At 38.6% G+C, this 22926-nt stretch overlaps 2 protein-coding genes across 3 annotated transcripts in view; one reads left to right on the top strand and one right to left on the bottom strand.

Annotated features, from left to right (window-relative positions):
- KAT2B (lysine acetyltransferase 2B) overlaps positions 1 to 6018 on the top strand; it is a 45776-nt gene extending 39758 nt beyond the window's left edge. The window contains exons 15-18 of the mRNA XM_030008350.1: positions 544 to 580; positions 904 to 967; positions 1066 to 1150; positions 4012 to 6018. Coding sequence (XP_029864210.1) covers positions 544 to 580; positions 904 to 967; positions 1066 to 1150; positions 4012 to 4205 — 380 coding nt within the window. The 3' untranslated portion in view covers positions 4206 to 6018. The remainder of the gene's footprint in view (positions 1 to 543; positions 581 to 903; positions 968 to 1065; positions 1151 to 4011) is intronic.
- Positions 6019 to 7240: 1222 nt separating this feature from the next.
- On the bottom strand, positions 7241 to 12972 carry SGO1 (shugoshin 1). Of its 2 annotated transcripts, none has more exons than XM_030008349.2 (9): positions 12832 to 12972; positions 12248 to 12386; positions 11979 to 12166; positions 11517 to 11621; positions 10974 to 11038; positions 10661 to 10812; positions 9220 to 10074; positions 8541 to 8712; positions 7241 to 8312 (listed from the first exon to the last, which is right to left on the bottom strand). In XM_030008349.2, the coding sequence occupies exons 2-9, from the start codon at positions 12381 to 12383 to the stop codon at positions 8171 to 8173; spliced, it is 1815 nt and encodes a 604-aa protein (XP_029864209.1). In that variant the 5' UTR covers positions 12384 to 12386; positions 12832 to 12972; the 3' UTR covers positions 7241 to 8170. The 2 variants fall into 2 exon arrangements, with proteins under 2 accessions (XP_029864209.1, XP_029864208.1); XM_030008348.2 differs by having other exon boundaries at positions 12248 to 12390; positions 12832 to 12943.
- Positions 12973 to 22926: the final 9954 nt, after the last annotated feature.

Raw genomic sequence — 22926 nt, 5'->3', positions numbered from 1 at the left:
ATGTACGTGTGTAATTTTATTTATACATGATCCCTCTTTGATTTGTATCGCAGTGTAGTCAGCAATTTCCCTCTGGCACCACTGTTACGCACTGCACTCCTGTACAAGGATGAGTTCTGTGCTAAACATGGACTTACAGGGCAAAACAGAATTAGAATATTTAAGTATCATCTTTTGGGGGATTTTTTTCAACTGTGCTTTTCTGCAATTTATTTTCTGTCCCTAGGGAATCAAATTGGATAACACTGACATCATTATTCTTTACAGAGGTTGCGGTAAAATATGGATTGAATTATTGAAAAAATGTGTGTTTCATGTAGGAATATTTTAGAATCTTTTCAGCAGTCTGGAGGAGGAGGCACGTCGGAAATTGAATGGGTCTGTAGGCTAGATGGTTGTGTTAGTAGGAGTAGCTTTTATGAAAACAAACCCGTTTTACTGCAGTAGTGCTGAAATGGCTTATCTTTTTAGAGTTGCAATAACTCAGTTAATGTTTTGACCTACTGTAGTTCCCATGTAATCTCTCATGTTGTTGGTGTACAGGAGAGACTGGCTGGAAACCAAGTGGAAAAGAAAGAGGGTAAGTAAGTGCTGCACAAAGTAAAATGATGAAGCAGTTTGGAGATTCCTTTGAGAAAAGTCTCTAAATAATGTCATTTGCTCTTTCCTTCTATCCATTGGAAAGTAGATAAATAATCTGCAAGAGATGAGTTCTTAAGTGGGTTTGAGGTTTTTTTGGGGGGAGTAGCATTGCAGGATGGGGGGGTTGTTTTGTTTTGTTTTAATTTTATTTCTTTCATAAAATGCGTGAAACTTCAGAGTTGCATTTAGGTAAGAGGCACGTCATAGGAATGAAGATAAGGGATTCAAACTAATCTTTTGGTATTCATGTTTTCTTTCAAGTAAGGAGCCCAAGGATCCAGATCAACTTTACAGCACATTAAAAACCATCCTGCAGCAGGTGAAGGTGAGTGCTAGTTCTAGTTTACCTTCTGTAAAGATTTTTTAAATGATTTCCAATATAGAGTTTCCATATTAGATACCTTACTTTTTTCTTTACCAAAGAGCCATCAAAGCGCTTGGCCCTTCATGGAACCTGTGAAGAGAACAGAAGCTCCTGGATATTATGAAGTTATAAGGTTTCCCATGGGTAATGCCATTAACATTTTTTAAGTATAGAGTTTAAAAATCTTGATAGCTGGAGACATGGCAGATAAATTGTAATCTGGTTGTTTTATGTTAAAAGATATATATTACTCGCAGCTCAATAGCTTGCAGCTCTGAAGTGCCAAGAGTATGATGCTGTTATTTGAAATCTATTACTGCTTTGTGACCTTTGTGAAGCATCTATAGTGTATACTAGCGAAATCTTAGTATGCCCCAGAGAGCCCTAGCAAGCTCTTAAATGGTGCAGTCAGCTAGAAACTTTCGGACTGAGCAGGTTTGTGTGAGTTGTACAAATATGTTCTTATGTGTGGTAACTGGTCATTGCAGATCCTACTGGTATGTTAAAAAATCTCAAGGCAAACTTTCAGGAACACCTGAGCATTTGAATTGCTTTGAAAAACAGATTTAAGCTTTCCAAATCACATAGGGAAAACCTTTTCAAAAGTACCTGGGTTTTCCTATTAAGTCTTAGCAGTTTGCTCCAATTTAAGTTTGGGAAAATGCTTCATGCCACTGATTGTAAGATAACTATCTTTATATTTTAGATCTGCCAGAGTTGTCCGAGGTGGTTTGTTTATTTATTTATTTTTATTTTTAAATCATGCAGGTATTGTTTATGCAGGATTACTTGCCAAGGGAAGTACACAACTGCTAGTAACATTTTTCTGTGCTTTTGACTGCTGCATTGTATAATTTCAATGATGATTCAGTGCTGTTCTAAGTAGGTGTTTATTTTGATTTGTATTGCAGCAGATTTAAAACTGAATCCTGCTCCTCCTTCATTGTTTATGCAGTACTCACCTTCATCTTTCTGATTACAGTTTCTGTACCTTTTATGTTATTAGAGAATGAAATACAAGTTCATTGCAGGCTACTATCAATCAGTTTCTCAGAGAATGAAAGTGTTTGTTCATGCTGCTTTGCATAGGCTCCTAGCCTGTGTATACCAATTTGGCTTAATGATTTTTTTTATATTCAACTTATCATTTCCAAATAGCAAATACATGTGTACTTTATAAAACAGCAGCTGGCATCCTGTTTCCCTGACACAAATGTATTTTCTAGCAATGAAGAAAAAGAATGTTGACACCCTCCCATAGCAGAGGTTTCCCCGTATGCTTTTCTGAGCAGAGGCTAGATCTAGACGGCTGTTTGATCTGCAGAGTGGTTACAAAGAACTTACTGCCTGGGTTGGCAAGCCCAAATAGGAATGTTTTCTGTACTTCCCTTGTTCAGATGTATTACACTGGAGGTAGGGGCAGCAGCTCTCATTTTAAGATTAAACTGAGGTCTTCGGTTTAGTGTTGCTTTGTTTTTTCAGCTAAGGAACCCAGCACAGCTAAACCACGTTTTGATTCATGATCAACTTTTGCTTTCTTTCTGCTCTGTCAGCGTGATGATACTGTACAAAAATCGCTCAGATGTAATTTCAGTTACAAAGAAACAAACAGCATTGTCTTTTCTTATGCTATCACATACAAGATACATTTGTCGTTACGTTTGCATACAGACTAAATTGTACAATATTTGAGAGGTATGGCTGTAGATTTTTTTGACTACCTCCTAATGTCAGTTCTGATGTATAAACACTTTCTTCTCCTGTTTTAAGTGCTCTTTCCCCTGCTTATTTTCAAGAAATACTCTTTGTTTTATTTCCTTTTCATCTGCAACACAAAAGCTCTATGGCTGAGTGACGGAGCCAAACTTTCACTGTAGTTAGAGGAGAACAGGGTTTTTCTCTATTTTACCAAAGTCAAATCTCCCTTAAAAAAACCAAACCAACCAAACAAAAAACCCCCAAACCAAAACAAAAATACCCACAACCGTATTTTTAAATCTTAAGTTTTAGGGTTTAATTGCTTTGCATTGGAACTCTTTGGTCTCCGCTTTCCTTGCAGTACTTGTTGGCAGTAAGTCTTCTCCGTTTCAGCTGTTTGTTTCTGTTACGGTTTCACAAAGGTGCTGCTGAAGCCTGGTTCAAGCATTGCTAAAAAAATAGTTGTTAGAGCATCTGAGGTGAGAAAAGCCAAGGCATCCAGCACACCTCCCACTACTTCTATTCCTATACTCACTCCTAGAACACTTGTAATGTAGACAAAGTTTTCGAATGCCTGGTAAGAATTACTGGGACAGCGACTGTGTGGAGAACATAGATGATTTACATTATTTAATGGATGACTGATTTTAGTATAAAGGAAAACATTTCTTAAAGAACGTTTTATAAGTAAAGGTTTTGTATGATGCATTGAAAGCAGGAGAGATCTGTTCTCACGACTCTTAAAAAGGGATACATAACTATAAACTTTGAAGATATTATTAAAATATATGTAGAGTGTGGAACAAAATATTTTTTTCAAAGCTGCATGTACTGCATGTGGTATAGACAGATGTCTCTTCTCTGCTGTGTTCACAAAGAAGTGAGGATTTTAGGTTAATGTACATGTTTTTTGATGTTTGCACTCCTTGCTTATATACTCCTAAGGCCTCCTCCAGCAGAGCTGACAGCAGCTTTGCCTCACAGAGCAGTTAGTTAGAGGAGAGTTAGGGACACCTAATACCCACTGAAAACTCAGAGGATGATAAAACAAAACAATGATGCTTTAATCTTTGAAAGAAGAAAAAATAAACTCTACACAAAGTCATTCTTACAGTGAAATATTGCTTAGTTCCAGGGGCTCAATTGCTGTTGAAGCTAAAAAAGGGACTGCGCCTTAGATGAAGGCAATTAGGAATTCCAAATCCTAGGTTTGCCAGTTCATGTTAAATGGCAAATCAGTCTAAAGGGATATTGCATACAAAATGTATTTGAATCAAATGCTGTTAATCTATTTTTCTTCTGTACAGATCTCAAAACAATGAGTGAGCGACTCAAGAATAGGTACTACGTGTCTAAGAAATTATTCATGGCAGACTTGCAGCGAGTCTTTACAAATTGCAGAGAGTACAACCCTCCTGAGAGTGAATACTACAAATGTGCCAATATACTGGAGAAATTCTTCTACACAAAAATTAAAGAAGCTGGATTAATTGACAAGTGACACTGTCTTTTTTACAACCAAATAGCGTGCCTACTTCATGGGCAAGGGAAGCCGTTATGTATCACCTGAGTTGTGGGACTTCAAGGTTTCAAGAAACTTCTGTTTAATACTTAGCACTTTTAAAAACCCTTTTAGTTTTGCAAACATGTATTATACTGAAGTTACAAAAATTATTTTATTAAAATGCTTTATAATGTATTTAATTATGGAAAATTTCTTTTGTGTGCCCATTACCATATGTTCATAATAAGTTTATCAGCTACAGCCTCAGAAACCCCACAAAACTTGTGGGAAATTGCACATGTTTGGGAATATGAAGAAAATTCCCAGACAACAGATGTTATAGCTTACCTAATGCAGTACCTATTTGATAAAGTTTTATTATTTTTTTTCCAGTAAAAAAGAAAATAGTAAGGGCAAACAACAGTTGGGGGGGGGTCTGAAACACTTGTTTCTTTGTAGAATCTTTTTATAAGATATTATTTTTTAAAAGAAACACTCAGCTGGTTGAGAAGCTGTGAGAGAACAGCCAGTTCTGAAAAACAGCTGCCTGTAATCTTTGACAGATGCAAGTTTTTCTATTCATTTTGGGTTTTGATAAATATTTTACCTGCAAATTGTAATCTCATAACCACTATTAAAAAAAAAAAACCCAAATCTGGCTAGATGTGTAATGTCATAGTGACTTGGCTTATGCAGGACATAAGTACCCAAAATAACTTCAGAGAATCTCATTCACATATACTAGACAATTTCAATTGGCTTAGTAGAGTTAAGGTTTTGATGCACTTCATGATCCGCCCTATTTACTACTCTTCACTGAGAAATTATTTAGATTATTTAGCAGAGATAAGACTATCCTACACAAAAGAAGTCAACATATGACAGCTTCTAGCTTGTACACTTGGCTCTGTGGTAAACTGGATTTTCTACCAAGCTTTATTGTAAATGCTTATTAACTGTGATTATTTAGACCCAGGAACATATTAACATTTAAAAATTTGTGTTAGTATATCTTCAAATTGAGCACTTATATATATATATAAAATATATATATTTTGCTGCTTACACTACATTTAAGAGGTACACCTAACTTCCTAATGGAGATCAGTACAGGCCAAAAAGTTATCACTTGACATTTTCTAATTAGAGTTTGTACCTGTAAATTATAATTGCTTTTGTGACAAACAGATTTAACTTTCATTCTTGGTGTTTTATATTTACAGATGTTACACTGGTAAAATTCAGTAGTCATAAGACTGAAAAAAACCCCAATCCTGTACTGTGTCAAAGAGTATATTCCTGCAAAATGCCTGTGCAATGTTAAATCACAAGTTGATTCAGCAAGTAGATGTAAGGAGCTACCTGGAAGTAGTAAATGTGGTACACAAAGTATTCAAAATGTTAACACTAGACTTGCCATAGTGTTTTGTATGAGATTAGTCTGACCTACGTTTGGATCTATAACAAAGGTACAGTGAGTATTTTTTTTTTTAAAATAGCCAGTACTGGATGCTATAATCCTGTTTTGTAGATTGGGCCTACAGATGCACCTGTTAAGCTTGGTATCCTGTGAAATTTTGTTATTTTCAGAGTAGATTTTCTTATCGTCTTTCAATCAGATTGTCTCTTCTATATTGAAACATTTGTTTTCTAATTTAAGAATTAATATTTTCATAGATACTGTGCAATAAAGTTACAGTAGGATATGTGGTTTTGCAAATGCTTTAACAGCTGATGAACTTTACATTTGTAAAATTAATATATTGTACTGGTACAGATTAGTTTTAAATTATATATGTACAAAACCCTACTTATTTTGGTCTCTTTTTTGATTAATTAGTTCTTGCACTACAAATATACACACTGAAGCAATTTTGCAACTGAGCAGTGAACCTACAAGAGTGCAGTAAAGTGCATCTTCCAGGTACACTAGAAAATATGCAAAAAAGCCTCCCAAGTTCACTGGGAGCACAGTGTACTAAGCTGAGCTGAGAATTCAGTATGGAAAGCTGTGACCATTCCAAGTAGCATTCCCAGCTCCATACCAACTACTGAGCTACGGTGCTGTTACTCCCGTCTCCTCAACATCTCAAACAATTCTTTGACTTAGCTGTTCAAAAGTTTTGATTTTTCACCTTAAAGCATGCTTATGCTGTTTTCTCATTTGTGTCTACTGCAGTCCTTTATTCACAACACACAATATATATGGGAGCAAACTACAGTCCATGTTGAGCTTGTACTTACCTACTATCACCATGATGTTACTCAGATGATACACTTAGTTTGTGTACCATAAACCTTGCACCTGTCCAATACCTGACAGATAATTAGATAGTATGAAGAGATTCTCCCCCCCTCCATCCACTAAGATTTAGTCCTGTGCCACATCACATAAAAGCGTACTGTTTGGAGAGTAGCAAATAGTAGTCAAAAGAGGCTGAGCTGTTTTCCTGGACACTTCTAGGAATATCAGCTGAAATTAGGTAAGCTAGACTACAGTCCTTCCTGCAGTAATTCAAATTTCTTATTCAGAAAAACCCCAGACCCACCACACCTGCACCTTGGGCTGCTCTGCTATCACATTGTTCTTTTTCTGTCCCTGACAAACAGCTGTTAGATTTGTTTGCTGAAAGAAGAGAACACCTGAAGTTAAATCATTCTGCTTAAGTTCCTATAGTACCAAAGAGTTTCAGAATGAAGATGGTAAGGCCCAGAGCTAGAATTTTAGGATACAAATGGAAGGTTAAGTTTCAGTTCCAACATCCAAAGCCTGTTGTGAACAAATATTTTCAAACACTCAATAGCTGCAGCTATTATTACTGTTGAGAGACTTATGTAAGAAGTTACCAGTAAAACAGTATATTCATTTTTATTATAGAAAGGGAGAGATCTTACACCTGTTGAAGTGGGACTGGTGAGACAGGCAATCTTGCAAGACAAATGAAGAACCTGTATTTTTTGTACTTTCCCATTATTTATTTTGAATTTAGCTTTCCTCTTTGTATTCATGTATCTATTAATACTTCTTAAGCAAAGAAAATGTAGTTTGAGAGCTCTGCAACCTCAAAACCTTGCTGGACAGTTTATAACAGTGTTGTTCTAGTATACTGCCTATTGTGGTACCAAATGGTACCAGTTCAGATGTGGCAGATCTTCCTCTGGTAAAGGCACTTGGCAGACCAGGACCAAAATTATCAAAGTCCCATAATAGCAGTTTAGTTTACCCTCCACCAAAACAGAGCACTCTTCACCAACCTTCACAGATAAATTTGCTTTGTTCCTATCTGGTTGATTATAACTTGCATTCATAGCAGTACCAACCAACCCTAAATTGCTACTTTTGAGGGCTGCAGCTACATAAATTACAACTGGCAATCTTGCTTCTAAACAATGCTTATGCCAGTACAGTATGCCTAGTGCTGACATTGCTACCCTTGAAGCAAATATGGAAACTGCGCAAAAAGAACACCCACCAGCTCTGAGCGGTTTCCGAACATAAAGACATTTATTATGAGCTTCAGTATAAAACTACAACTATTACATAAACAAGATCAGCTATTAAAAATATATACAGCTATTAAAAAAAAACAAACACAAAAATATTTGATCTTACATGCCTAAAGTTTACCTTTGCTAACCACTGTGAGATCAAGCAGGGTATAAGTCATGAAATTACATTCACTGTCTTTTCCATCAGATATTTCTGATATACTCACAGATGCATGATGTAGGGATGCTTCCTCTCAAAAGCATTTGAATGGAATCAATGTAGTTATAAAAGTAGTCTTGTATCTTCTTTATCAATGAGTCACTAGATTAAAACCAACCCCCCTCAATTTTATATCCTCAATATTAGACACAAATAATTGTATATTTAAGATATTGTGCAACAATAATTTCCTGGATGAAAGATTTCCTTTCTTCATGGAGCAAGCACAGTTTTGCTGTCATGACTGGAAATATCAACGACAACCAACAAATTTCTCATTGTATTTTGACAGGGATTCTTTCTTAAGAGAACACTGTTTAGCATCTTTTTTCTGCTTGAAAATTGGAGAATGCAGAAAATTTATGTCTGTAAATGGATCTCCTCTCCTGAGTTTCCTGATAAACAAAAAAATAGGCAAAATTGAGTTTTGTTCCCCACATCACTTAAAACATTAACTTACAGCTAGTAAGTTCAATTTCATGTGAACTATTTCATATTAACATCAGACCTCTCTCTGAATGTTTCGGTAAGAACTTATTTCCAATATTTAAATAATCCCCTCAAGTCCTCCATTTGATGGAATATCATGAACTTTATATCAAACTGGAAAGTAAGACACCTACCCTGCAATACTTGGTTCTTTATAGCTCACAGTAAGAGTACAGCTTCGCTTGCGTTTTGGAGATCGTGGTCCTTCACCTTCTGGGACAATGGCTGCATTGCCAGTGCTGGGGAGCAATGGAGTGGTATTGGTAACATCACAAAGATGACCACAAGATGGCTCAGAAGGCTGCCCTGGGAAGAAATTAGGCACACTTAAGACCATTCAGGCAAACCAGCTTAAAAGAGAATGTCAATGAACATCCTAGACGTAAAGTAACTCTCAGCTATAACTATTATCTTCATCTTTCCACTTAAGAATACATAAGAGGATCAACAAATATTCAGGATTTTAATTTTGAAAAATAAATTAAGCAGTGCCAGGCAAAGTGTGATTTGTTATTCCACTTCTGTCTCAATTTATACTCTTCTCTTTTTCCTCAGCTTTAATACATCATTAAACACATCTAAAATACAGTATTAATTCACTGTTGACCAATTTCTTAAACAAAGCATATCTTGAATTCCAATTTCTGCTGAGGGATAAAAAAAAAAAAAAAAAGGGCAGACAGAACGAATCTAATGATTCTTATAACATTCTGTTTGTATTTGTTAAAAAACCTAAAATAAAAGCCTAAATCCCTTAAACAATGTTATCTCTCAAGGAAACAAAACCAATTACAGAACACTTTCTACACTTACTAATAGACTTGTCCCTTGACTTATTGCTTTCAGTCTCTTTTTCATTATGGAGTCTCTGCTCACGCTGTGCCAAACATCTTTTAGACCTTGGCCTTGCATGGACTGGCGATGTATCTTTCTTCTCCACTGAACTTCTCCTTTTTTTCGATTTACTCTTGTAAGGTTCATAGAGGCTATCATCTGAATCTTCTTCAATATCACTCGATTCGATGGTATTAGTTTTGGATAAGTCTTCTTTGTCATCCACACCAATATCTGTGTCATTCACCTTATTTTGTCGAAAAGGTGTAACATGGACACACTCTTCAAAGTGAAAGTCATAAGCATCACTGGAGCCACCCACGAAATCAGACTTTTCTTTGGAAGGCACTTCAGTCTGTCTTTTTTTTGGTCTTTGTCTGGAAGTATTTTTAGGCCATTCCGGTTTTCCCTTCTGATGCTTCTCTTTCCTTACTTGAGAGTCTTCTCTGCTTTTATGCACACATTGTTTAAGACCAGAATTATTGTTTAAGTTGAACTGCGCAGTTTCAGAATCTATCTGCCTCAACACCAGCTCTGAGCCTACCTTGTTTTCGCTCAACTGAGAAATAGCTGAATTTATGTTTTCTACAGTATGCTTTTCTAGACTTTCTTCAAGTCTAATTTCATCCTGTTTAGAAAGCTCTTTTGTTGGATCAGGTGCTTCTGAATGGTCCAAGACACCAGTGCAAAGGTCTTCGTGATTTCTCATCTTTGAATAGCGACGCCTGGTGGACACACTTTTTGGTAACACATCACCAAATCCATCCTTTCCACTTGAAGAAACATTTTCTAGCTCTGACCTTATGTTGTCCAGATGAAAATCAGATGTTTGCCCTTGTAATTGAAGAAAAAAAGTCATATTAAAGCTAAATAGTAACGACCTGTTAAGGTTTTGTGCAAATTCTGAACCTGTCAAAAATTAAGACTGTTCTTAGAATTGTCTTCACAGATTTGTATAAACCAGTATTTGGCAATCAAGATAAGCTCTGTTTAATACACCTTCCAGACAGAAAGCAGTTAAGTCTACTACATTAGGATTTTCTTCTAAACTGTTCTGTTTGGAAAGGTTATCTACAGGTCATTTATTTTTCTGAGTATTTTGCTTTGTTAACAATTGTTGATTTCATAAACGAATGCATGACTAAAGATGACTTTATTCTGTTGAACTGTTCAGTAGATAATGAAACTAGATTGCAGGTACATAGAAGACAAAGCATTTTCACATTCCTCCCCCTTTCCCTAGGCATCTTCATTCAAAAAATTTACCAGTTGCCAATATTAGTATCTAATCTTTCTGATAGTAAGTGGAAAATTACTTGACAGTTACTTCAAAAGCAGTAATTACATTCAAAACTTATACTCACACATTTTTTTTTCCTGATTCAGAATAGAGCAGTGACTGATACTTAGATTTATTTACCTTTGGTTGGAACTATTTTGATTAAGGAAATGGCATTGTCTGATTTCTCACAGGTCTCTGACACAGAATGAGCCAGCCCATTTCTATCACTATCAGCCTCCATCCCACTTGGAAGTACTTGATCATCTTCATCAGCACACTGCAGAGGTCCTCTAGAAAAAATACCAAAGGTAGTATTTACTCAACAGCAATCTATTTTATGACAATGAGCTACTTCATTACATTTGGATTTCTTCCCTTTTTCCAGGCAGAAAATTCAGCTTACTGCAACAGAATTTTCAAATATAAGTAGGTATTAATAAAAGATACTTACACTGAAAGTATTTGTCCTACGGCACTGGAACTATTTTCAGGAACTGAAGAAAGCACTCTCTGATTCTGTCAACAAAATAAATCTTACGGTAACTAAATAGCTGAAACAAGCTTGCACCATATACAAATTTTAGACAACAGCCAAGTTACCCACAGAAGGGCCAAAGAGGCCCCTGACTTTTTCTTTCTGGCTGGCTAACACAAAGTGCTGTAGGATCTCACATACTCAGCTCTTGCAAGTCAGCACATTCATCACCAGCCCAATCATACAGATAGCAGACAGGGGAAGGAACTGTGAGGATGGTACAGGGAACAAGACACAGAACCATAGAAAATCAGGGTGCCCCTACCACCTCATAGCAGAGCCTCAGCCCCACTGACAACCTACTACACACATGTGGGCCCCACGCCATACTGGGAACTGTGGGACAAGTCATACCTCCAAACTAAGGCTCAAATCTCAAAAGCTATGTGCATCTGTGCTGGAAGGAGTAAGGGAAAGAATTAACAGGAATCCTGCCCCTCAAGAGAAAAAGGTACTTACTACACTTATGGAACACAAATTCTCTGCTGGGCCAAGGAGATCAATTGAGTTTAGTAAATTCTGAGAAACTCTTGAAATTATCTCATTCAAGGCTGACAGTCGATTCTAATGGACAAAAGAAGGAAAATAACACTGTTATTTTCATACTCAAATATCAACTACCAATGTAATAACTTCTTACCAGCATTATGAGATGACTAAATCCTGAAGGTACCTGTGTCAGGTACCTTCAACTGTGATTAAAAAAAAAAAAATCACAGAAGACAGATTTTAATTAAAGAAGAAAGACTAGCCAGAAAAAAATAATTAGTTAATTACCAGATTAGGTGAAAATATGAAAAACCTTGTTCTATATATTGAGTTAATTTTTTATGAAACATTTAAGATCATAAATATATCAGTGGATTGGTGCAGATGCTGGTGTTCAGCTTCACTAAATCATAAAGTTATTACTAAAAATACCTCAACAAGTCCTTGTGCTTGCTTGAACCTTTGCAAGCCAAACATCTGAACCTTCAGATCGTGATACTCTTTCCTCAAATGAAGAATGGTAGCCTGGGCATCCCTCAGCTTGAGCTTTTCTTCTTGCAAAGCCTGAACTAGGTGTCTGTTGTTTGCTTGGAGGCTCTTCATTTGCTTGGAGCTGTTGGCTGCAACAGAACAGTGAGTACTTCAACTCGGTTTAAAAAAATAATAATTCTGAAAACTATTATGACATTTAAGCATCTTACTTGCTATTTTGCACTTTACAGTGGATATATGGCTATTTTTACCCATCTTTGTCCATTTCTGATTTCTTTTCTCTTTCATTCGTTCTTTTATGCTGTCCAGACTGTCTTTGAAGGATTTTTTCAAGTATTCAGCCATTTTCTACCTTTAGAAATACAAAGGGTGAAGAACTCATTAAGCTGGTGTTGCACAACGCTCCCCAACGCCGAAAGAAAAGGAACAGAGAAACAAGAGTAAAGCTCATGGTATTTTTAAGTTGCATATACACACATAGAAGAGACCCACAAATACGAAAAGGCGCACAGCTGTGGCCATTTCCCAAACAATTTTTGCAGCACAGCTACTCTCACTGTTGCCGATTATCTGAACTGCAAAACCCACGGCGTCCGTGGCGAAGACCAGGCCGAGGCCTCTAAACACTCGCATGGCGGCGGTACGGCGGATAGTGGCGGGGGGGGGGGGGGGGGAGGGGGGGGGGGAGGAGGAGGGGGGGTGTCCCGAGGCGTCGGAAGCGGGCCCCCAGTTACCCTAACGCTGAAGGAAAGCCCTCAGGACACCTACCCACCCACCGACCGGCCGGCCGTACCTCCTCAGAAGGGCGTATACGCCGCCGGGCACCTCCCACGTACGGCCGCGGCTGCCCAAGCCTCAGCGGCCGTTAGCCGACCACCACCAGCGGCCGCAGCCGCCGCCGGGCTCCCGCCTGGCGTCCGCCGCAGAGCCCCGGCTACGCCTGACAACGGCGGCAACCGCTGCCCGCGCGCTAGGCCTTCGCGGGGGGGGGCGGCGGGACGTCCCCGCGCGCGCCCGGGCGGTTGGCACCGCTCCCCGGCGTTCAAAAACCACCGCCGCGCCCTCTCATTGGCGGGTCCGGCCCCGGGCGTCACAGCACGGGCGCCGCGCTCATCCGGGGCCTCGCGTCTGGCCCCGCCCCCCCGAGCCGCACCGGAGGCTCCGCCCCCCCGGCGCTCCAGCCCGGCCCAAGCTGGCCCCGCCCCGCCCCCGGGGGCGGGGGTGGCACCCTCCAACGCGGGGCCGGTCTCGCGCCCTGGAGGCGGTTGGAGCCGCTCGCGGTCCGCCCCGCCCCAACCGCGGGTCTCTGTCTGACGCCGGTTGGGCCCCGCCGCGGCCCGACCCTCGCCCCGGGTCTTGTGTTGGCCTGCATCGCCTCAGCTGCCGTCGTGGAGTGGCGTGGAGGCAGAAGAGCTGAGCTGTTCGTGGAACAGCAAAACCAGGCGATAAAAATCATTAGTCTTGGGTATTTTACTTGGCAGCAATTGCTCGTTGCAGCCGTAGCAAGGTGAACCGTTCACACTCTTCCCAGACCATGCCTCTTGCGGAACGCTCCTAACTCCTGCCCTTGTAGCTTGAAACAAAAATACTATAAAAGCTGCGGAGTTAAACCTGTTCTCAAACACTTACTTTATGAGAGAAGCTGTTTCAAAATCCCATCGATAGGATGACGGCAACTGCTGCCTGGTGAGGTTTATGTGTGGCCAGGCCATGGAGCTTAGGAGACGCGCGGCTGAGGTTAGGCTCGCTTCCTGGCCGTGAGGGCTTCAGGCCACCGTCCGCCTCCCTACCACCCCACAAGCGTTTTCTTTGGTTATGTCATTCTTATAAAAACTGTAACTGATTAGTATATGCTAATATCTGTGCATTTGAACATGGAGTGCTGAACTTTGATTAAACACCGCTTTATGATGGGAGAAGGAAAAAAAAACAGCTAGGCGATATCTTAACAGTAGAATAAATGGTATTCTTGTATCTGAGAAATTAGCATTTTGTAGCTACTACATTTTTTCTTTCCTAACAGCTACTCCTGCCTACTTGATTTTATTCATTACAGCTTGGATGTGGTGTGGCAAGCTGATTTCAAAATTCTCATAGATCATGAGAGAAACCGTGGTCCATGGTATGTATGCATTTATCCTTTCCCACTCCTTGGAAGATAATGTATTTTTTGTTTCTCCAGCTCAGAATAGCTGGCCTCATCTATGTAATTTTTACAGTAGTGGAAATAAATATAATTTAACTCATCCTCTTACTTCATCAGTACATCCTGATAAAGTTGGGGTTGCATTTCCTCTAAGCAAATAAGTTGCCCTGCAAACACAGTTCCTTATGCAGTGTGATGAGACGAGACGTGAGATCATGTCAAAAAGAATCACAATTTCTTTAGGATTCAGAATGAAAAGTTATGAGCAAATGGAACACATTAGACCCTCTTACTCGGTTAGTGTCACACAAAACCAGAGCAACACAATTTTGTTCTCTCTTTACATCTTTTTGCTTCTTTCTGTCTGCTTGCTGAGCCTACTAAACACCTACCAACCCATCCTTCCAGGCCCCAAACAACCCTCCCAAACTCAAACAAAAAATCCCACAGGCCTGGGGGGGGGAAGAAAAGAAAAAGAAAGAAGTACTTGATACTAAAAATCACATACCCAGTAGAAATACCAGTTATGGGATATTGTAAAATTAACCTCACATCCACTTCCTACAGGCCTCTCACTGTTTTACAGGCACTAATGGGGCACACTCCTCCACTCAACAGCAGCTAACAGCCTCATCTGCATCCTTGCAAACAGCTCTCTCTAAACATTAGATGAAATTATTTCATTGAACTCAGCTTCCGGGGGCTTGGGGGGTTGTTGGGTTTGGTTTTTTTTTTTTTTCAGCTAAGCACCAGCTATTCTAACCAAAAGTAATACCTTTCTCTACAAACTGTCTCACTTGAAACTAGCAGGTGTTTTGCATTTGGCCAAGTAACAATTGGTAGTTTCCAGCAATGCTGGTAAGGTCTTTTAGCCATTAGTCATTCATTTGCTTGACATGAATACACTGATTGTGATTAAATGAACCATGCTTTGATTGAAAAAGAATGCTTTCCTCATTGCTGTCTTAAGTGCTACACTTAATTACTTTTTTTTTCCCTGAGTATACCTATATCAAGATTAAAAAAACCTCTCTTCCCCTTTTTTCTTTCTATTGTATTTAATATTGCCCATCGATTTAGTTCCACCTCTTTCAGAAACACTTTGGGATCTTTCTGCAGATTATCTTTTGTTTTTTAATGTTGAATTTCTATATCCTGAGAATCACATTTTCACTGTTATCAAGGTGTGCTCATTTCTGCATTCTTCTCATCTCAAGACGGTTGTATTTCTATTAGGTTATATGCAGGTTACACCCTCCATATTATTTTGTTTATTTATAGTGTGGGATACTTAGTAGTGAATTTTTCTAGCTCAACTGACTCTTTGCTGTAAGCAGTTTCGCATTTTCCTCTGTGAAGATTGAGGCTGTGATTGATGCCAGAGGTTCTCTAGATTATTAGTTTATTTCTGGCAGGTGTACTTGTGCCAGAACAGCTGCTACTGTGACTGGAGCTGGAGTATTAAAAGATTTGCTCACATCTTAGATTTACTGATTTGTATTATGAGGAGAGGGTTGCTTCATATAATTACAGCAAATTATAGGACTCAGAGCTGTGATTCTGGGGGCATTCTAGATACTTCTCATCAGAGTTCAAGTCTGAGTGTGGTGTTACATGCTGATGTCCAATGCATTCTGTTAGTGGCCTATGTGATGGGCTCAAAGTTAGAAAGTTGTTGTTTTTCCAACTAGAGCGAGCAATCAGTTATGAAATATCCTATGGAATGGTAATTAGCTACTTCTATTGCTACCAATATCAAAGTTTTCAAATAAATGGAATTTTAACTTTTTTAGTGGATGCTTATGAGAGGTATTGATAATCCAGTCTTTGCTGGAAGATATTTTTAAAAATCCTATTGGTTTCAGTAACAGGATAAATTTGTATGGCTCTGTAAGGATAGATGATTAGACTCGCTATATCTACTTTTTCACTCATTTTTGGTGATCACCAGTAGTGGACAGAAGAACAGCCATGATATGGTGACCGATGGCAAGCTTTTGTTGATGCAGGCAGCTGGATAACCTCCAGATACCCAACTTAAATACCCCACCCATCTTTTTAGCTGCCCCATGTCCAGCCCTACATCAGGCAACCACAGTGATGATGTTTATACCATCTGGTTTTAACCATCAGAGTAGCTCAGTTAGGTTGGGGTAGTAGATATGACTCATATTTCACTATCTCTATCAAAACAAGATACAGAGGGTGGAAACTACAATGTATGCAATGCCGTGCATACTGTGAGGGCAAAAGAAAAAGTATATACAATATACTATTATGTGTAATACCAAATTAATTACTACTGCAAAGTGTTCTCTGTTACAGGATATCCTTAGAAGTGGCTCTTACGCACCACCCGTGTTTCCTTCCTTCAGCTGGGGAGTGAGACTGGTTAGTGGTACGTAGGACTGTCATGCTTTCTGTTACCTTTGGAGTTGGGGAAGATCGTTTACGCTCCTGTGGCTTGCTGAGTCAGCTTTGTTCTCATTTCTTGTGATTTGCATGCTCGTGCTGCCTTGCTGTGCTTTCCCCCTTGACCATCATCAGATGGCTCATTTGTGAGCTGCCTTCAAACTGTTCAGTTCTAATCAGTTTTGAGTAGGACGTGTGTAGCTGTCATCAGCTTGGAAGTGTCATATCAGGAGTCTAAGAGTATTTGGTACGCGAGAGCTGTAGGGACTGTAAGGTGCTGATGCACCCACTGCCTCCCTGAAAACAGAAAAGCAGCAAACATTTGTTTAAGAAGACTTATCTGAGCAAAAAGGTCTTGTATTAACTTGACCAAGTTTGGCTGAAAATTTTGTAGAAATAATGAGCTGAAAAGATTTTGACAACCAGACAATTGATATTTGTCCTTCAGCAAGGTTAAAAAGAATTGTGAGCGTCCTCTAGGTGTCATTATTTTTTATGTATGTGCATATGTGCTATTTCTTTCACATTTCAGAAAGATTTATCAAATTAGACCCATAAGTTCAGACCACTTCTATTTTGGAATATGTTATTAGTAGTGTGTTCTCTATTCTAAGTTATCCATAACCACTTTCTAATTACAATTTTTATATTTTTCTTTCTCAAAAGTACTTTGTTCTACTTACAACTGAAACCACATATGTAGTTTTCAGTAAGTAATTTTTTTTTTAAAGCTTTAAAGTTTAACTGTTGAATGAACATTTACAGACAAAACTGTTTTTTTTCCTTATAGTGTTTGTATAAATATGTGGCTTTCCACTAAGTATAACCTATTTTTTTCCTGATGAATAAATAGCTCAGAGACATACTAGTAGAATAGTGGCATAAAGAGACAGAGGCAAAAATGTGCTCTTATCTGCATAGTGGATCTTAATGATGATGATACTATCTGATGTAATGGAAACAAACTCATTCATGGATAAAAGAGCATATCTTAATGTAGCTTTTTTTAATGCTAATATATCTGTCACAATCTGAGAGGTGAATATTAACCATATAATGATATGTGCAGAAACCTCGGATCCCAATGGAGCAGAGTGCCACTAGCTTCCTGCTCTTATATACCTTCTCTCTATAGGTACTGTGATGTCAATGGAGAGGGTCTTGGTTTGTATGGGCAAACCTGGGATTAGAACTGATCTCTTTTCTTTTACCTTTCTCTTTAAACACAAGTACTCTGTATGTACACATTAAATACAAGTATTTATTTGAGGCCTTATAGCAGTAGGTACTCTACAACCCTTACTGGCTCCTAAAGCCTCTGGTAAAACACGATGAAGGACAGAAGAAATTAATAGGAGTATTCTGCGTGCACATTGGCTAGAGCACACTGGCATTGGGCAGGAAAAAAAATGTCTAGACAACCAGCTCTGCATCTAGATCAGAATATTCTTTTAAGGAGGATTTTTATGAAGTGTGGAAAAGCAATTTTCTTTCCTGCTGGTGTTGTATTGCTGCAGTCAGCTCTCAGAGGTTTGGGTCATGGGTGAATGACTTTCAAAGAGCTAATCATTGTTCATAGGTAGAAGACATAGATGTAGATTGACACTTTGTTCTCTCACAACAGGTCCTGCGCAAGCACTTTTTAATGACTTCAGTCCACCACAGAGAACAATGGAGAGAAGATAGGGTATAATTTATAACCAAGGATATACAAAGAAGCAAACATTGTTACCCAGTAGTAGTCCATTTGGTTCTGCTCTAGGTACACTGCCCATATTAAAATAAGCAGGGTCATTTTATTACTTAAACACTTGTCGGAAATGCTGTGGGTGATACCTGACAGAAAACAGACGCGCAAAAAAGAGTGGTCAGTGCTATAACAAAGCAATACACCCCAACTGTCATTCGGTGCCTCTGTTGATAATGTATCTCAGCTCACTCTAAGGCTGCTGTTTCTTTGTAAGAAGTGAGGGACTTGAAAGACAAGCACTCATGAGGATCAAAAAAAGTAGTAATTGTATGGCCAAAATGACATTACAACGTTTGACATTAAGATGGCTTGTAAGGGTTGGGGTTGTTTTGTTTCTATAGCTTAGCCTGCCACTAACATTCTGATGTTTATTTGAACAGTTGAAGCAAATCTGTCACCAGTGAAAGCTGTAAGTCGTGTGGCAGTGGTAAAGAGATATGAAAAGGCAACCGAGCTGCTGCTGATGTGAACTTCAAACATAACAAGATTTTTGACTGACAGAAAAGCGGAACAGTGGCAGAATTCTCCGAGCTCTGTTATCTTTACACTTTTCTCTACTTCTGCTTCTCTGTATCTTGCTACCTTTTATCATTCTATTATCTTAGTTTGCAACTGTGTTATAGTGGCCAGTGTTACAGCTTTTCATTCCCACAATTTCATCTGTTTTTCTCTCCTTTCAGAATATTTCCCCTCAATTTTATTGGAGAAATCAGAATAAAAAGATACCAATATTGGTATTTTATATTTGTATGCAGATACAATAGGTATGGTAAGAACTAGAGATTGTATTAAGAGGGAGGAAGCGCAGAAGCAGTATGTTGAAAAAGACTGTTTTAATGGATGTTCCGTGGTTCTTTTAGTTTATTTTGTGTGATTTGAGTATTTTAAAATTTAAGAACATTTGAAAAATGAGATACTGTGACCAAATTTCCTTCAATCTTAACAATATTTAAATCAATAGAAACAGAGCATAGCATTTGTCATGATAAAATCATTGTGAAATGCTTGCATATTACTGAAAAAAGTAATTAAGCTATTGTGTCACAAATTTTAATATAATCAATATGTTCCCAGAAAGTTTTTCACTGTAGTTAAGCCAACAATTTCTGTTATAAACAGGTTGGGAGAAGACCTAATAGAAAACTTTCAAAATCAATGCTTTAGTACAAAGCAATTTTGTAGAAATTTCATGAGATAAATTAGATTGAAGTAATTGTTTGCCAAGAAATTAGCACAAATCTAAACAAAGTTGCTCAAATGACAGTTTTCTGTCCCTGTGATGTAGAGAAAATGAAATTGCAGACACTAAGCCCACTCAACATTCAGTCACCTTCCTACACATCTCTCCTACCAGTTTTGTTTTGGAAAGAGTAGATGCAGACTGTTACAGGAGAGTCTGACTAGGTTCCTGTTATGTACATTTAGATAAAACAACTTATTTCTGGCTTTCCTAGTTTCATTCCTACAGATACTGTCTCACCTCCATCAGGTATGCTGGCTGCTGCCCCAACCAGAAAAGGAAATGGACACACACACACTCTTGGTCAACTTAGGCCAGCTAAGAAATGATAGCTAACCTGAGCCTTTTTTTGGTAAAATACATGTAGAAACACAGAAGTCCTAGAAATAGGAGAAAGGTACTTCTACACATAAAATAGAACCTCAGTGTGCCCATCATATCTGATTGCCTGTAGGCTGAACAACCACATCTTATCCAGTTGCCAACCCATTTGAATTCTGGTATTTATCAGACTGTGCATTATTTGATGGTAAAAAGGCTCATGTCTTAGTCTGTGGTCTTCTATAGTCAATCAGAAAGTACTTACTAGTGAGGAAGTAGTGGGGAAGTCTGCATTTGCCATAATCCTTTTGCTAAAGATGATGTTTTGATGTGTCTGCCTTGGTACTGGCTTATTGTACTTTCTCTGTTGCATCATGAAAACTCACTTTGGCTTTTTTTTGTCCTGAAATCTTGCATCAAAGTACAACTTGAATGCAAAATTACCAGCTTACTGCCCAGACATTTAAACTGAGTATTTCTTTCCTAAAGTGCAGGCTTCAGCACAGATTTTTACCACGATCTACACTTTCTTCTTTTTATTTGTGTTGTGTTCTACCTACCTATTCACTTCCTTTCTGCTCCCTGATTAAGCTGCTGTTTGCTGGACAGTCAGTTTACAGTTTGGGGTAAATATGATTTTAACCCTAGAGTGGGGGTCTTCTTATGGGCCAGTAGAATTTGGTGTTGCTAGTGTTTGTTAGAGACAATAACACTAATGCTAATTGTTCAAGATTCCAAGGATTGCTTTTCTCACTAATTGATATTTAAGTCCATAAATCATACAGAGTTTATAACTCCCAAGGAATAAAGTCCCAGAATGCTAAGGACAGAATCCTGGTCTAAATCCAGGAAAAAACGAAGATCTTCCCCCCTGCCCCTGATTGTCAGCAAGGAGAGTAAGACTCATCCTTTTTTTTACTTTATGTACAGTGACAGATTAACACAAGATAACAGAGAATCTAAGCAAAAATCTGGCTTTAAGAAGCACCTCAATATGTTCTTCAAAAGGAATCAGTTCAGATCCAAAGGTGATTTTCCCTGTTATATTATTCACAACCCCCTGCTCTTCCTCAGAATAACACAGGGATCTAGGACACTAGCAGCTTCTATTGGTCTGCAAGGTTGTTTGTTCCCTTCTGTGACAAGATGCAGAGTAGAGTACAGCTTTGATGTGGAAATGCCTCAGACTTTCATCTTATAATGAGCTCCCCCAAAAGACCAAAAAAATTATAAACTAAAAAGAAGCCACACTGAATTTAAATAAAAAGTTGCATTTCTACTTTTTTTTTATGTGAAGAAAACTTAAGGCAACTTGAGGCGACAGAACAGAAGTTAAGATTTATGCACTGTACTCTTCTTGCCCACCATCACCTTGCAGACGGATCCTGGATTTCAGCTGCTGAGTGCCCACAATTTCTGTGTAGTCCTGTTCAGGAAGTTCTTTCCAGTCTTTCTAGAGACAGGCCGTTCTTTGTTGTGAATCTCCTGTCTATTTCTTCTTGTGGTCCCTCTGACTTTCTCTCCCTTGAGCATGCTGAGTTATCTCCCATTGTCTTGAGCAGGCTTCCTCCTCATCCAGCCTTTTCAAAGGAACAGAACATGTAACTGAGAACACACAAGTAAAAAAAATACTGTCTGTGTTATTGTATAGCTCATATACTCCTCTATAGCTAGGGACAATGGCAGAGAGAACTATAATGCTAAAGACATTAACAATTTCTGATAGTCTGTATACCTCATGTATGTGTGTGCGCACATGCATATCTGTGTGCATGGGTTTCTGATACTTTCCAATAGCTGCTGGCCCATTGTATTGGTTTCTCTGCTAATAAGTAATTGAAGTAGAACTCTGAGGTAACAAAAGACAGTTTGCTCAGCCTTTCCATAGTCTTCCTCACCAAAAATAACAAAACTGCAAGTAATAATGATGATAAAAGAAATCCTACAGTTTATGGTAAAATTTACAGCTGTCTAACAATGATATTTAAAACATACCAACTGCCTCATGGTAGTTTCAAGTTTCAGCAGATCTACCTTTTTGTGTCCCTGCGAGCTTGCAAAAGCTGAGCCAGGATCTTTGAGTGGGTTCACAAAACTGATGCAGGCAATCCAAAGCAATCTCAGTTTCACTGTCTGGCTCTGCATGGTATCTCCCTGGCCTTCAGCCTCCTCACTCTGGAGCGCTTTAAAAACCTTTCCTTTCAGAATATGCTGTCATTCAAAAATAGTATTGCAGAAAACCAGAATAGCCTTCCTCACGCCTGTGATTTTCATCCACTTCTTTTTGAGCCTTCTGAAGCATGTTCTTTCAGACCTTATATTAGAGACTGCATAGTAAGTTCATTCATAAACATTCCTTGTGTTTCAGCAGACTTTCTCTAGTTATCTAGCTGCACAGCATCTGGAAGCTGTGGAATGAATTTAAGGGAAATAATTTGCTCTCCTGCCTCCCTTCTACCCTACTACAATTATTCTTATAGATATTATTGTTGGAGTTACTAATAGTATGGGTACTTTTGTAAGACAAAATTTCAGCATCATCCAGGAGAAGTGGGACGCATAAGTTCCTTACAATGCTTCAGTGTTTTCACTTACCATCTACACTACAACAAAATAATCTATTTAAAATGTATGAATTACTGAAGTTCAAAGATCTCCAGCAAAATGCCAGTGGTACCAAATTAGTTTAATATTTAGTACCCCTTTCTGTTATCTTAGGTCCAGGTGTAGACTAGCAATCACAGCAATCGTCACTTGGTGGAGCCAGATTACTCTGCAAATTGAACGTGCTTTACAAATAGCTTGCGTAAAAGGTCTCAAAGGCAGGATTTATAAATAGTACATTGGAGAAAGATAATAAAAAAAATTGTCGGATTTCAATAAATCCTTGGAGGAATTATAAGTTTTATAGCTTTGCTTTTAATTACTCTAGCACAGGAGAAGTAAAGGACTTCTGGCTGAAGCAAAGGCTATATTTGGTAATGTACATGCAAACCTGTGAGGATGAAGCGATAGCTGT

This window comes from Aquila chrysaetos, chromosome 3 (genome assembly GCF_900496995.4).
Source record: "Aquila chrysaetos chrysaetos chromosome 3, bAquChr1.4, whole genome shotgun sequence".
Classification (NCBI taxonomy): Eukaryota; Metazoa; Chordata; class Aves; order Accipitriformes; family Accipitridae; genus Aquila; species Aquila chrysaetos.
This window is presented reverse-complemented; position numbering and strand designations above follow the sequence as displayed.